The sequence below is a fragment of the Ahaetulla prasina genome, chromosome 9 (genome assembly GCF_028640845.1).
Source record: "Ahaetulla prasina isolate Xishuangbanna chromosome 9, ASM2864084v1, whole genome shotgun sequence".
Classification (NCBI taxonomy): domain Eukaryota; kingdom Metazoa; phylum Chordata; class Lepidosauria; order Squamata; family Colubridae; genus Ahaetulla; species Ahaetulla prasina.
Genome location: NC_080547.1, coordinates 3,434,828 through 3,450,326, shown reverse-complemented (window position 1 = coordinate 3,450,326; position 15,499 = coordinate 3,434,828). Strand labels below are relative to the sequence as shown.

Genomic DNA, 15,499 nt, shown 5'->3' with positions numbered 1-15,499 from the left:
GACTTCCCAGAACAAAATGCAGGGTATCAAAACTAACAATCATAATCTAAAATAATTCCTAAATTATAATCTCTAGTCTCTCCACACTTAGTCACACTCTCAATTCCCCTCTCCTTCAGAACCCAGGAGATATCCATTGTAGTCATTGCGTGCTGTTTGCCAAGCACCCAAATTTTGATCACGTGACTGTGGGAATGCTCCGATGGTCGTAAGTGCAAGGACCGATCATAAGTTACTTTCTTCAGTGCTGCTGAGTGCGTGGGTGTAAGTCGAGGACTTCCTAGAGATCTAAGATGGACCTTCCTGTTTTAATGCAAAATTATTTAAGGAAAAACAATTCCTCCATTTGGTAAATGCAGAATGGCAGCTTGATAGCGTCTGTGTGTCCTTGTTTAGTCCCTTTGATAAATCTGTTGTTTTAATTTCATTTGGCAGGAGAGTTTTTTGCAAGCCACCGCAAAACATGCCTCAACGTTCATCGCTCTGCGGAAAAAAACTGCCCTCTGTTTTATTAATAACGGTCCATTTGGTTCCTTTCTTTCTGGCTTGGGTGGGTGTGTTGTCCTGCTCCCGCTCCCCAATCAAGCTTTGTGCCAGAGCGGTGGGAATGTTTCCATGGACGGTTGTCCTAAAGAGCTGCCCTTCATCCTTCGCACTGCAGAAGAAAAAACATCAATCTTCCTTCTGAATGGCCGGTTTGAATTTTTTATACCAGGCATCACTTTTCATAACATAACATAACATAACATAACATAACATAACATAACATAACATAGCATAGCATAGCATAGCATAGCATAGCATAGCATAGCATAGCATAGCATAGCATAGCATAGCATAGCATAGCGCATAGCATAGCGCACAGCACAGCACAGCACAGCACAGCACAGCACAACACAACAACTGAGTTGGAAGGGACCTTGGAGGCCTCCTAGTCCAACCCCTGCCCAGGCAGGAAACCCTACACCATTTCAGACAAATGGTTATCCAACATTTTCTTAAAAATTTCCAGTGTTGGAGCGTTCACAACTTCTGCAGGCAAGTTGTTCCACTGATTAATTGTTCTAACTGTCAGGAAATTTCTCCTTGGTTCTAAGTTGCTTCTCTCCTTGATTAGTTACCACCCGTTGCTTCTCGTCCTGCCCTCAGGAGCTTTGGAGAACAGCTTGACTCCCTCTTCTTTGTGGCAACCCCTGAGATATTGGAACACTGCTATCATGTCTCCCGTAGTCCTTCTTTTCATTAAACTAGACATACCAAGTTCTTGCAACCGTTCTTCATATGTTTTAGCCTCCAGTCCCCTAATCCTCTTTGTTGCTCTTCTCTGCACTCTTTCTAGAGTCTCCACATCTTTTTTACATCGTGGTGACCAAAACTGAATGCAATATTCCAAGTGTGACTTTACCAAGGCCTTATAAAGTGGTACTAACACTTTGCGTGATCTTGATTCTATCCGTTTATGCAGCCCAGAACTGTGTTGGGTTTTTTGGCAGCTGCTACACACGGCTGACTTTTCTCTTGGCACAAAATGCTGGATCCTTTTTAAGTGGCAGGGGGTCCTCATAGGGGGAGTTTGGAAAAGCAAGGACAACCTTGGCTGAAAGACCCGGAGAGTTTTGGCTCCTAAGCGTCATTCATGGTAGAAAGACCTTGCTTTGTTTTGTTCAGAGCAGAGCCCTTGTCAGCCATCCCAACTCCGTCAGTTAGAAAAGAAAAATTCCCCAGATACATTGTTAACGAAAGTACACTTTGCTAAAGCCAAGCGGTTACACAGAAGCAAAGCCGGATCTGAGCTTTTCGCGCCTGAAGTATGTGGTTAACTTTTCCTCTATTTCCCCTTGGTTGTCTCTTAACTGTCCAATTATATTCAAATAAATTGTTTAGGCAAAAGTTCCCGGCTTGGCAGGGCTGGATGGTTCTGCCATTCCACAGTTTGACCTTGGAATGGTTGGCACCTCCCACAGGAAGGCACAAGAAGTACTTTCAATTCTTCTCATGCTAAAACTCCCCCCTTATATCCCACCCCACAATCCCCTCCCCCCCCTTGTGTATGGCAGATGGGCAGTAAGCGAAGCATGGCGTAGCAGGATGGCAGTCCCGACAGTCTTCGTTCTAACCTCTGTGCCAGTGGTGGGTTTCCAATTTTTTTATTACCGGTTATGTGGGCGTGGCTCGGTGGGCGTGGCAGGGGAAGGACAGTGTAAAATCTCCATTCCCACCGCACTCCAGGGGAAGATTACTGTAAAATCCCCATTTCCTCCCAATCAGCTGGGACTTGGAAGGCACAGAATAGATGGGGGCAGGGCCAGCCAGAGGTGGTATTTACCAGTGCTCTGAACTACTCAAAATTTCCGCTACTGGTTCTCCAGAACTGGTCAGAACCTGCTGAAACCTACCTCTGCACTGTAACACCACAGAAAGAAAGGGAGGGATGGAGGAAGGGAGGAAAGGAAGGAGGGAGAAGAAGGAAGGGAAGGAGGGAGGGAGGAGCAACAATAGCACTTAGACTTATATACCACTTCAAAGTGCTTAACAGCCCTCTCTAAGCGGTTTATAGAGTCAGCCTATTGCCCCTAACAAACTGAATCCTCATTTTACCAACCTCGGAAGGATGGAAGGCTGAGTCAACCTTGAGCCAGTCACGATCGAACCACTGGCAGTGGGCAGTACTGTCCTGCAATGCTGCATTCTAACTACTGGAACATCCCAGCTCCTTTATAGCTCTTTGTCACTTCCCATCAACTGATCTTGCTAGGGGTAAAAGCCCTGAATATTGGAATGCAACAAAGCCAAGAGAACTTCAAGTCCACCAAATTCAACTTGGATGGATAGTCTTCAAGGGACACAAAAAACTAAGCAACACAACAACAACCCCCATTGCTCCAGAGATATGTAGCTCACCCAAGACATTTGAGTCTACCAACAATCTAGATGCCTCTCAATATAATGAATCATATGCACGGAGCTCTTGTGGTTATCTTATCCATCAGTGTGTCCTGTTAGGAAACCACATCCTGCCAGCATAGACATCAAATGAGGGTTTGTGAACTAAACCAGGGGTCTCCAACCTTGGCAACTTTAAGCCTGGAGGAATTCAACTTTCAGAAAAGCTGGCTGGGGAATTCTGGGAGTTGAATTCCTCCAGGCTTAAAGTTGCCAAGGTTGGAGACCTTACTGAACTAGACTGAATTCAGCTCATTAAGCTGAATTGTGAGTTTTTAAGCTGTTGGTTGTGCTTTCTTTGCATCCGCTTTGCTCCTCAAGGTGGCCGAAGTGCGCGGTGTGTGACGTCAGAAGGAAGTGACACAACGGAAGTAGCAGCTGAACTAAATATCCAGAAAATCAAGCATTTCCAAAGCGGTTCTCGGTGGGGTTTGAAACGCCCTTTTCTGTGCAGTTGGTTCTTTCTGCGTCGGCCGAAACAATGATTTTTAAAAAGGCACTTTGCAGTGGCCAGCTTTTGCACAATTGCTGCATCTCCAAAGATGATTGATGATGCCTCCTGTTTGAGGAACCTATTGTTGGAAGAAATATCCATCTGGGTTCAGTTCCAAGTGGGGACAAAGACACTGGAAACATGGAGGCTGCTTGGAAAGATGGTTTAATGGTGGTCAGGATCACATGGCTTGAGATCCTGAACAGAAAAGGGCTGAGATCCTGTGTGCTCCCTGGCTTTATGCTTTTTCTGAGCTTTGAACTTTCTGGGGCACAAGAAGAGTACCCTGATTGGCTGTCAGACTCCCAGGGGGTGGGGTTTTTTAGCTAGCCTTGCTGGCTGATGTAATCTTCCCAGGTGCCATGTGGTGAGTTTCAGTTGCTAGATGGGTTCTATTATGATGCAGATGATGGCCCATTGACAAAGGTGGGGGGTGGCAGGAAGTTGCAGGGAGCTGCTTTGTCTTTAAAACATGTTTCTCCATTTCTCATCCAGGGAAATATATTCTGCCTTTTTAAGTATTTTCTAAAATATTTCATTCTTCTAGGAGGGGGGTGGGTGCTAAATTCCTACAGGCATTTTGCCATCCATCCCTAAGCCGACAGCAACTGGGGCAGGGGTCACCAACCTTTCGGACCTCAGAGACCAGTAAGTTCATGACTTTAAATCACATGCACCACTAATATGATTTTTTTAAAAAAAGATAAATAGTATTTAGTGAAATATAAAAAAATGCAAATAATTTTTCAGCGGACCACCAAGATTTTTTCGTGGACCACCAGTGGTCCGTGGACCATTGATTGGTGACCGCTCCTCTGGGGCATCCTTTGTACGTGTTGCTGTACTTAGGAGAGAGAGGAACAGAGGTGGGTTTCAGCAGGTTCTGACCAGTTCTGGAGAACCGGTAGCAGAAATTTTGAGTAGTTCGGAGGACTGGGAGTAAAAATTCTGACTGGCCCCGCCCCCATCTATTCTCTGCCTCCCAGCTGATCTGGAGGAAATGGGGATTTTGTAGTATCCTTCCCCTGGATTGGGGAGGGAATGGAGATTTTACAGTATCCTTCCCCTGCCATGCTCACCAAGCCACGCCACCCCCACCAAGCCACAGCCACAGAACCGGTAGTAAAAAGTTTGGAAACCCACTACTGGAGAGGGGTGTGTGTGTGTGTGTGGGGGAAAGGCTGCGTTTTAAGCCTGCGCCTAAATGTAACATTTGAAGGGGACCTTCGTGCGCCAGAACGCAGGGTACCTGCTCTGCCTGCAGTTCTTTTCTTCTCCTCCTCCTTGCCAGCCTTTAATTCGCATTTACTCTTGTGGTGAAATTCAATTTTTTTTACTACCGGTTCTCTGGGCGTGACTTGGTGGGCGTGGTGTGGCTTGGTGGCCGTGGCAGGGGAAGGGTATTGCAAAATCTCCATTCCCACCCCACTCCGGGGCCAACCAGAGGTGGTATTTGCCAGTTCTCTGAACTGCTCAAAATTTCTGCTACAGGTTCTCCGAACTGCTCAAAATTTCTGCTGCAGGTTCTCCAAACTCCTCGAAATTTCTGCTACCAATTCTCCAAACTGCTCAAAATTTCTGATGCAGGTTCTTCAAACTGCTCAAAATTTCCGCTATGGGTTCTCCGCACTGTTCAAAATTTCCGCTACCGGTTCTCCGAACTGCTCAAAATTTCCGCTACCGCCTCTCCAGAACCTGTCAGTACCTGCTGGATTTCACCCCTAGCTTACTCCAAAAAGGAGCTGCGTTTGGCTGGGGTGGGTTGAACCTGCGTTTGCTGGAGGTGGGTTGAACCTGGGACGGCCGCCCTCCGCCCTCGCAGCCAGCCAACGCGATCGGGAAGCACGCCCAGCCTTGCGCAACCAGCCCGGAGGAACCGCGAACGTGGGAACGGAGTGAGCGGGCGGGGACGATCTCCTCCTCCTCTTCCTCCTCCTCCTCCTCCTCCTCTTCTTCTTCTCCATCATCCCCCCCCCTCCCCACGCCTCTGGCCAGCCAAGCCAACCAGAGTCCCCCCACCCCTGGAAGAGAAGCCAGAGGGGCGGAGGGGGGCGGCTGCTTTGCGTGGCCGGAGGCAGAGCGAGCTGCCAGCACTCACCGGCGCGCCTCCGCGGAAAGGCAGCACCCGGCGCTCTTTGCTCCGAGGGAGGAAGCGGCGGCCAGACGCGAGGCGGGGCGGAGGAAGGCGGGGAGAGAGAAGCGATGGCTCACGGCTGACCGCATCCGCGCCGGCTCGGCTCCGAAAATCCCGGCGCTCCCCTCGTCTCTCGCTCGCTGGCTCAGCCTCTCCATCTTTGAAGCGCTTCCCCGCCGCCGCCGCCGATGGCGTTCAGCACCTCCTGGCAGCTCCTCTCGCCCGTCCAGTGGGCCAAGTGGACCTGGTCGGCCGTGCGAGGCGGAGGAGCCCCGGACCTCGAGCGGGATGACCTGGACGCCGACGGAGAGCGGGGCCCGGCGGAGGACGCCGAAGAAGAGGAAGAAGAGGCGGCGGCGGCGCAGGCGGAGACCAAGTCGCTGAGTCTCAGGCAAGTCGGGGGCCAGCTGCCCTTGAAAGGGGGTGGGTGGTGGGGTTCACACGTTCCCCCAAGGAGGACACGAGTCGGGCTCGCGGGTCAGGCGAGAGCGGGGCGCTGGATGGGGCCGGGACCGCTTTGCAAGCGGAGTGGCGGGTTGTGCGCCTCCGGGCGCACCTGGGGATTTTTTTTTTGGGTGGGTGGGTGGTGTGGGACTCGGTGCCAAGCCCCTCTTTTTCAGCGGGGTCGCCTTACGCGTCCGGTAAAAGGAGAAAAAAAAAACCCCAAAACCTGTGAACAACCGTGTCAGGGCGCCTGGCAGGGGGATTGACTCCGTGGGGCAAATGACACGCGTGTCTGGGCGTCTCGCCTCTCGTCTCGGCTGGGCATTCCAGAGAGAGATGGAAGGAGGGGGAAGGAGACAGTTTGGCTTCCTTGGCTTTTTCTACAACGCTAGCCATTGTTGGGGGAACAACAGGCTATAAACCACAAATCGTGGTTAAGAAGCCCTCAGGATGGCGAAGCCCAAAGTAGCAAGTCACGGTTACGGCGCAATAAGGGTGGCCCTGAAGGCTGTCTCATTTTTTTTTTTGCTTTCGCTTAGCCATTAATCACGATTTAGGGGTTCGTCATTTCCGCTTAGCCTCTAATTGTGATTGAGGGGTTTAGCCATTGATTCGGGGAGACGGCCTTCTTGCCACATCTGGACATCTGGCTTCCAAAGCCCTGGTGAGTCGTCGGGGCCACGAATGTGTCACCAAATGACACACTGCTGGGATTGAAGCGCATCAGGATGCCAAACGTGGCTCTGGGCTTCTCCCAAATATGCGGGGAGCTTTTACCTTCTGACAGCCTTGAGGTTTTCCTGGTCTGTTTTATCTTGGGGTTCAGCAGCTGATCCAGAGGCTGAAGCAACAGTGGGACTTCTAGCTATCTCTTTGAGAGAGTGGTGAGTGTTTTCCGTCAACCTTCCTTGCCCTGCTCAGAACAGCTGCCTTGGCAGTTCTAGATGATGGGTCTCTCTCTCTCACACACACACAAACACACATTACACACACACACACACACACACACACACACACACACACACTGATGCATCCAGGCTGCCACGTAATCTCTGAAACGGCTTTAATTGAGTCCAGAAGTAAATTCTAGAGAGAAGTGACTGTTTTGTCTTCCACGTGCCCTCTGCTCCTGGGATCCGCCGATGGGTTGGAGCTGAACTTTTTTGCCTTTCCGACATCATCATTTTGGGGGTGTGCGTGTATGTGCAGAGAGTTGATTCCTTGATTCGTCATTAACCATCTCTGGTCAGTCTAGAACAAGATGCAATTAGCATCTAGAGCAGGGGTTGTCAAAAACGCAATGTCGTGGACGGTCGCATCAGGCTTGTATTTGACCTCGGGATGGGTGGGTAGGGTGGTCAGGGTGGGCGTGGCCAGCTTTGACGTCACTTGTGGGCGCCTGTGGTGCCCGTGTGCTCTGCCAGCGAAAATGGGCTTCCGAGCTCCGTTTTTGGCTGGGACGGCCTCCTGCAACCCTCTGCCACCCAAAAACAGAGCGCGGGAGCCCATTTTTGCTGGCAGAGGCACCGTGGGTTTTTATTTTTATTTTTAATTTATTTATTTTTGTTATAACAATATATACAAGCATAACATAGAAGATTATATAATATATAAACATATATATGAGGAGAAACAAGGTAGTATAAACATATATATATATAGGGGAAGAAACAATAGGACAGGAACGGTAGGCACGTTTGTGCTCTTATGCACGCCCCTTAGAGTCCTCTTAGGAATGTGGTGAGGTCAACAGTGGATAGATTTTGAATAAAGCTTTTGGGGTTATGAGAAGAGACCACAGAGTCAGGTAATGCATTCCAAGCATAGATAATTCTGTTACAGAAATCGTGTTTTCTACAATCTAAACTGGAGCGGTTGACATTAAATCTGTTGGTAGCTCTTGTGTTATTGTTATTGAAACTGAAGTAGTCATTGGCAGGAAGGATTGGTCCTTCACTGTTTCCTGGGTGGCTTCTCAGGCCAGATGTAAGCACCCCATGGGCTGGATCTGGCCCATGGGCTTTGAGTTTGACACCTCTGCTCTAGAGTTATCCCGGGGTGAAATGCTACCTGATCGGACCAGATCGCATGATCCGGTAGCGATCGTGGCCGGTAGTTCAGCGATCTGGTAACGATGGCAGAGCAAAGCTCGGCCCACCCGCCTGGGTGTCATTACTTGTGTTGTTGACCTTCTGCGCATGCGCAGAAGGTTTTGCGCATGTGCAGTAGGCCTGCACGTGCACTCCCGAGCCGGTAAGGAAGGTAAGTAGATTTCATCCCTGAGTTATGCTACAGGGGAAAGCGTATAAAAGAGCGCATCTGTCCAAAAGCTGGGATGTGCAGTCTTGAGTTCTTTAACCACCAAGTTGCCAGGTGCAATGCGAGAAGAGGAAGGACCATCCATATTTTTTTTTTGTTTACATTTATATCCTGCCCTTCTCTGAAGACTCAGGGCGGCTTACAGTGTGTAAGGCAATAGTCTCATTCTATTTGTATATTTTTACAAAGTCAACTTATTGCCCCCCCCCAACAATCTGGGTCCTCATTTTACCTACCTTATAAAGGATGGAAGGCTGAGTCAACCTTGGACCTGGTGGGACTTGAACTTGCAGTAATTGCAAGCAGCTGTGTTTTAATAACAGGCTTCTTACAGCCTGAGCCACACCGCGGCCCAATTTAAGACCGTTTGGATTCTTGCATGGAACGGGGTGGGGGGTGGGGTTAGACACGATGGCGCAAAGATGGGCCAGTGGACAGGGATTCCGTAAAGCGGTCAAATCTACGGCTAGAAAGTCATCAGATGGATAGTTGGGGTCGTCCTCGACTTACCATTGCTAAGTGAAACTCTTGTCAAGTGAATTTTGCCCCATTGTACGACCTTTCTTGCCACGGTTGTTAAGTGAATCGGTACATATCTTTTTTTTTTTAATTGAAAAAGTTTTAACAAGCAAAAACATTTCCCCTTTTCCCCTCCCCCACAAAACCCCTCCCCTCCCTTAACACCCCCCGCTTCCCAGGTCAATCACAAGGTATTGTTATACATAAACCAAACATAGAGTAAAATTTTCCCTTCTAATCCAATTAACCTCATCCAAATCTTTTCATTTCCTAACCCCCCCCATTATATAAAATAATACTTCCTAATTATTCAAAGGCAATCTGATATTTCTTAATCTGATATCTGTTTTGTAAATAATCAATCCATTTTTTCCATTCAATTCAATATCTTTCCTGCGTATTGTCTTTCAAAAAGGCTGAGATTTTAGCCATCTCAGCCAAGTTAGTAACTTTCAATATCCATTCTTCTATTGTAGGTAACTCTTTTTTCTTCCAATATTGTCCAATCAACAGCCTTGCTGCTGTTATTAAGTTCAAAATCAGTTTAATCTCAGTCACTGTACAATCCGTTATTATTCCCAAAAGGAAAAATTGCGGCAGGAACTTTATCTTCTTCTTCAGGACATTTTGAATAATCCACCATATTCTTAAATCAGTACATATCTTAAGTTTGTGACACGGTTGTTAAGCGAATCTGGATTCCACCTGGACTTGGCTTGTCAGAAGGTCACAAAAGGGGATCACGTGACTCCGGGACACTGCAATGACTAAATATGAGTCAGTTGCCAAGCATCCATATTTTGATCCCGGGACCCTGGGGATGCTGCAAGGATCATAAGTGTGAAACACGGTCATTAATCCCTTTTTTTCAGTGCAGTTGTGATTTTGAACGGTCACTACGTGAACTGTTGTTAAGTCGAGGACTACTGTAAGTGAATTTGTTCTATATCGTTCTTGGGCTGGGCTGGGCTTGACAAATTGCTTCTGTCCATTTAAAAACTGTGTTAACTAATTTAATTTGTTTGGAATGCCGTTCAGTGAAGTCAAATTGAAGTATTGCCTAGGGTTGGTCCACTTTTCAGAGAACAGTCACTATCCTGTCTCTTAAAACAACGTGGTGTATCTGACATAATACCTGTGTCGAGTGAAATGAGGAGACGCGGTGGCTTAGTGGGTAAGACGCTGAGCTTGTCGATCGAAAGGTTGGCAGTTCAGCGGTTCGAATCCCTAGTGCCGTGTAACAGGGTGAGCTCCTGTCACTTGTCCCAGCTTCTGTCAACCTAGCACTTCGAAAGCAGGTAAAAAATGCAAGTAGAAAAACAGGGACCACCTTTGGTGGGAAGGGAACAGCGTTCCGTGCGCCTTTGGCATTGAGTCATGCCGGCCACAATACCACGGAGATGTCTTCGGACAGCGCTGGCTCTTCGGCTTTGAAATGGAGATGAGCACCGCCCCCTAGAGTTGGGAACCTTTACCTTTACCTTTTAGAGTGAAATGAAGAAGAGAGATCATCGGCAATGGATGACAATTGGCTTTTCTGCTGTCTAGATCAGGGGTGTCAAACTCAAGGCCTGGGGGCTGGATACAGCCTACAGGGTGCTTAGATCTGGCCGATGGGACCGCCCTAGAACCAGCGAAGGACACAGTACCTCTGCCAGTGAAAATGGAGCTTGGGAGGGCCGTGTGCACTGTCAGAGAGTTGCAGGAGGCCGTCGCAGCCAAAAACGGAGCTCAGGAGCCCCTTTTCCCTTGCAGAGTTCTCAGGCCACCACAGGCACCCCCAACACGAGTGACATCGAGCTGGCCACGCCCACCCTGGCCCCCCAAGGTTAAACACAACCTTGATGCGGCCCTCATTGAAATTAAGTTTGACACCCCTGCTCTAGATGAACCTCTTGTCTGGTCCTTTGAAACTAGCAGCAGAATTCAGTAAAATATAAGTTCAAAACCAAAACCCCAAACCAGTGTCAAAATGAAACCCAGATGGCAAGCGCTCATAGTATCACTATTCGTGGTGAAGAACTCCATCTTCAGCATCTTTCCAATTAATTCCTTTTTTTTTTTTTCGGGTGGCAGTTTGATCTCAGCTGAGAGGTTATTTCAAACAGCATATTTTGTTCCAGAGAAGACGCACTTCCTCGCTTTGACCTCCTAGCTTCTTGGAAGTGGGATACGTCCGATAGTTTCTCCTGGGACAATTAAGTTGGTTGTCTTGATTCAAGTATTATGACTGTATGACTGTAACTTTGTTGCTTGTATCCTTACAATTTATGTTGACATTGATTGTTTCCTGATTGCTTATTTGTACCCTATGACTATCATTAAGTTTTGTACCTTATGATTCTTGATGAAGGTATCTTTTCTTTTATGTACACTGGGAGCCTATGCACCAAGACAAAGTCCTTGTGTGTCCAATAATGCTTGGCCAATAAAAAATTCTATTCTATTCTATTCTATTCTATTCTATTCTATTCTATTCTATTCTATTCTATTCTATTCTATTCTGACTATCATTAAGTGTGGTACCTTATGATTCTTGATGAACATATCTTTTCTTTTATGTACACTGAGAGCATATGCACCAAAGACAAATTCCTTTTGTGTCCAATCACACTTGGCCAATAAAAAATTCAATTCAATTCTATTCTATTCTATTCTATTCTATTCTATTCTATTCTATTCTATTCTATTCTATTCTATTCTATTCTATTCCTATCATTAAGTGTTGTACCTTATGATTCTTGATGAAGGTATCTTTTCTTTTATGTACACTGAGAGCATATGCACCAAGACAAATTCCTTGTGTGTCCAATCACACTTGGCCAATAAAAAATTCTATTCTATTCTATTCTATTCTATTCTGTTCTGTTCTGTTCTGTTCTATTCTATTCTATTCTATTCTATTCTATTCTATTCTATTCTATTCTATTCTTTTCCTATCATTAAGTGTTGTACCTTATGATTCATGATGAAGGTATCTTTTCTTTTATGTACACTGAGAGCATATGCACCAAGACAAATTCCTTGTGTGTCCAATCATACTTGGCCAATAAAGAATTCTCTTCTATTCTATTCTATTCTATTCTATTCTATTCCTATCATTAAGTTTTTTACCTTATGATTCTTGATGAAGGTATCTTTTCTTTTATAAACACTGAGAGCATATGCACCAAGACAAATTCCTTTTGTGTCCAATCATACTTGGCCAATAAAAAATTCTATTCTATTCTGTTCTATTCTATTCTATTCTATTCTATTCTATTCTATTCTATTCTATTCTATTCCTATCATTAAGTGTTATACCTTATGATTCTTGATTAAGATATCTTTTCTTTTATGTACACTGAGAGCTTATGCACCAAGACAAATTCCTTGGGTGTCCAATCACACTTGGCCAATAAAAAAATTCTATTCTATTCTAAAAAGTAGAAGAATGGTATTCTGTGAATAGCTGAGTGCCAGGTCCGATTGAGCTGTAATGGTTCATAGTGGCCTTTTGAACTACACCTAGGAATTAATTAGAATCCAGTGCAATGTGCTTCTGGTGACCTATTATAAATGAAGTTCACAGACTCCAGTAGCATCCGCAGGGAGGAGGATGGTTAATAATTGGATGAAGCATGCACTGGAGGGGGGAATTTAATTGCCATTTGCTGCTGTGGTCCTGAGAAAATTGGCTTTCTGAAGGAGCCAAAACAACTTCCTTGGAACAATCGCAGCAAAGGAAACGCGCGGCCATGAATGCTGCTACAGTTCTGCTGTTCAAACAGGCAAAATGCAAAAAGCTACAAATTTGCTGACACCCTTTAACAAATTAATAGAGTTGGAAAGGACCTTGTAGGTCATCTAGTCCAGACCCCTGATCTAGTCCAACCCCCCAAGCAGGAGACCCTACACCTTTTTTGACAAATGGCAGTCCAGTCTCTTCTTCAAAGTTTCCAGGGATGAAGCTCCCACAACTTCTGAAGGCAACTTCTGTTCCATGGGTGGATTGTTCTCACGGTCAAGAAATTCCTCCTTATTTCCAAGTTGAATCTCTCCTGGTTCAGTTTCCATCCATTGTTCCATGTCTGGCCCTCCGGGTGCTTTGGAAAATAGCTTGACCTTCTCCTTTCTGTGGCAGCCCCTCAAATATTGGAAGACTGCTATCCTGTCTCCCCTGGTCCTTCTCTTCACTAGACTAGCCATGCCCAGTTCCTGTAAATGTTCCTCGTATGTTTTAGCCTCCAATCCCCTAATCCTCTTTGTTGCTCTTAGATTGCTCTTGTTTTCCAACACAGAGCCCATAAGAAATCATGTACCTGATATTTCCCTTGTTTCCAACCTGCCCGCATTTGGATTTTTTAGATTATTTAAAATAAAAATTCTATTCTATTCCTATCATTGTGTTGTACCTTATGATTCTTGATGAAGATATCTTTTCTTTTATAAACACTGAGAGCCTATGCACCAAGACAAATTCCTTTTGTGTCCAATCATACTTGGCCAATAAAAATTCTATTCTATTCTGTTCTGTTCTGTTCTGTTCTGTTCTATTCTATTCTATTCTGTTCTGTTCTGTTCTGTTCTGTTCTATTCTATTCTGTTCTATTCTATTCTATTCTATTCCTATCATTGTGTTGTACCTTATGATTCTTGATGAAGATATCTTTTCTTTTATAAACACTGAGAGCCTATGCACCAAGACAAATTCCTTGTGTGTCCAATCATACTTGGCCAATAAAAATTCTATTCTATTCTATTCTGACTATCATTAAGTTTTTTACCTTATGATTCTTGATTAAGATATCTTTTCTTTTATAAACACTGAGAGCATATGCACCAAGACAAAGTCCTTGTGTGTCCAATCACACTTGGCCAATAAAAATTCTATTCTATTCTGACTATCATTAAGTTTTTACCTTATGATTCATGATGAAGGTATCTTTTCTTTTATGTACACTGAGAGTCTATGCACCAAGACAAATTCCTTGTGTGTCCAATCACACTTGGCCAATAAAGAATTCTATTCTATTCTATTCTATTCTATTCTATTCTGACTATCATTAAGTGTTGTACCTTATGATTCTTGATGAATGTATCTTTTCTTTTATGTACACTGAGAGCATATGCACCAAGACAAATTCCTTTTGTGTCCAATCATACTTGGCCAATAAAAATTCTATTCTATTCTGACTATCATTAAGTGTTATACCTTATGATTCTTGATGAAGGTATCTTTTCTTTTAGGTACACTGAGAGCATATGCACCAAGACAAATTCCTTGTGTGTCCAATCACACTTGGCCAATAAAAATTCTATTCTATTCTGACTATCATTGTGTTGTACCTTATGATTCTTGATGAAGGTATCTTTTTCTTTTATGTACACTGAGAGCCTATGCACCAAGACAAAGTCCTTGTGTGTCCAATCACACTTGGCCAATAAAAAAATTCTATTCTATTCTAAAAAGTAGAGGAATGGTATTCTGTGAATAGCTCAGTGCCAGGTCCGACTGAGCTGTAATGGTTCATAGTGGCCTTTTGAACCACACCTGGGAATTAATTAGAATCCAGTGCAATGTGCTTCTGGTGACCTATTATAAATGAAGTTCACAGACTCCAGTAGCATCCGCAGGGAGGAGGATGGTTAATAATTGGATGAAGCATGCACTGGAGGGGGGAATTTAATTGCCATTTGCTGCTGTGGTCCTGAGAAAATTGGCTTTCTGAAGGAGCCAAAACAACTTCCTTGGAACAGTTTCCATCCATTGTTCCATGTCTGGCCCTCCGGGTGCTTTGGAAAATAGCTTGACCTTCTCCTTTCTGTGGCAGCCCCTCAAATATTGGAAGACTGCTATCCTGTCTCCCCTGGTCCTTCTCTTCACTAGACTAGCCATGCCCAGTTCCTGTAAATGTTCCTCGTATGTTTTAGCCTCCAATCCTCCAATCCTCTTTGTTGCTCTTAGATGGCTCTTGTTTTCCAACACAGAGCCCATAAGAAATCATGTACCTGATATTTCCCTTGTTTCCAACCTGCCCGCATTTGGATTTTTTAGATTATTTAAAATAAAAACCAATAGAAAGACACTTGCATATTCTGGAGCAAAGCACCCACCTTCAGCATCATCTGAATTTCCTACAAGTGCCAGTGAGCCCATGTTAATACCGTATTTCCCCAAAAATCAGACCCTGTCTTATATTTTTTTTGAACCCTGAAATAAGCGCTTGGCCTTATTTTCAGGGAGGTCTTATTATTTTGGGGTGCGCGGAGCAAGATGGGGCTTCTCTTGCAGTCTTACCTGATTTCCAGCTCTGCATTTAAATATTTTCAGGGGGAGGCTTGTTTTAGCGCATGCTGTCGTGTCCCACCCCCCACTCTGACGAACGAGTCAGGGAAGTCCATAACAAACTTGGCAACGGAGCCTCTGCAGCTTGCCAAGTTCCTTCGAGGTTTATCAGGGCAGGCAGGAGTTCAAGTTGTGACTTCAGCGATAGGGTCCGGTATCAGCAAACTCGATAAGACTTTGCTTGACTCAAGGTTGGAATGCCAAAAGCAGGTCCTTTATATAGGTTGTGGGGTGTGGCTCCATGACTCAGCATTTATCCAGGCCTGCCCCTCCCTTCCTTCTGCTGGCATCGCCTCTCAGATCTCCGGAAGCGAGGATC

The 15,499-nt window shown here is 45.4% G+C and overlaps 1 protein-coding gene across 5 annotated transcripts in view; it reads left to right on the top strand.

Annotated features, from left to right (window-relative positions):
- The window catches only part of TACC1 (transforming acidic coiled-coil containing protein 1), a 122,660-nt gene that overhangs the window by 33,023 nt on the left and 74,138 nt on the right, over positions 1 to 15,499 (top strand). Inside the window, exon 1 of one of the 5 annotated variants that reach the window (XM_058194478.1) lies at positions 4,893 to 5,961. The exons of 3 other annotated variants lie outside the window; for them this stretch is intronic. In XM_058194478.1, coding sequence (XP_058050461.1) covers positions 5,759 to 5,961 — 203 coding nt within the window. In that variant the 5' untranslated portion in view covers positions 4,893 to 5,758. Of the gene's footprint in view, positions 1 to 4,892; positions 5,962 to 15,499 lie in introns of those variants that run through there. One more of the 5 variants, XM_058194479.1, reaches the window with a different exon arrangement.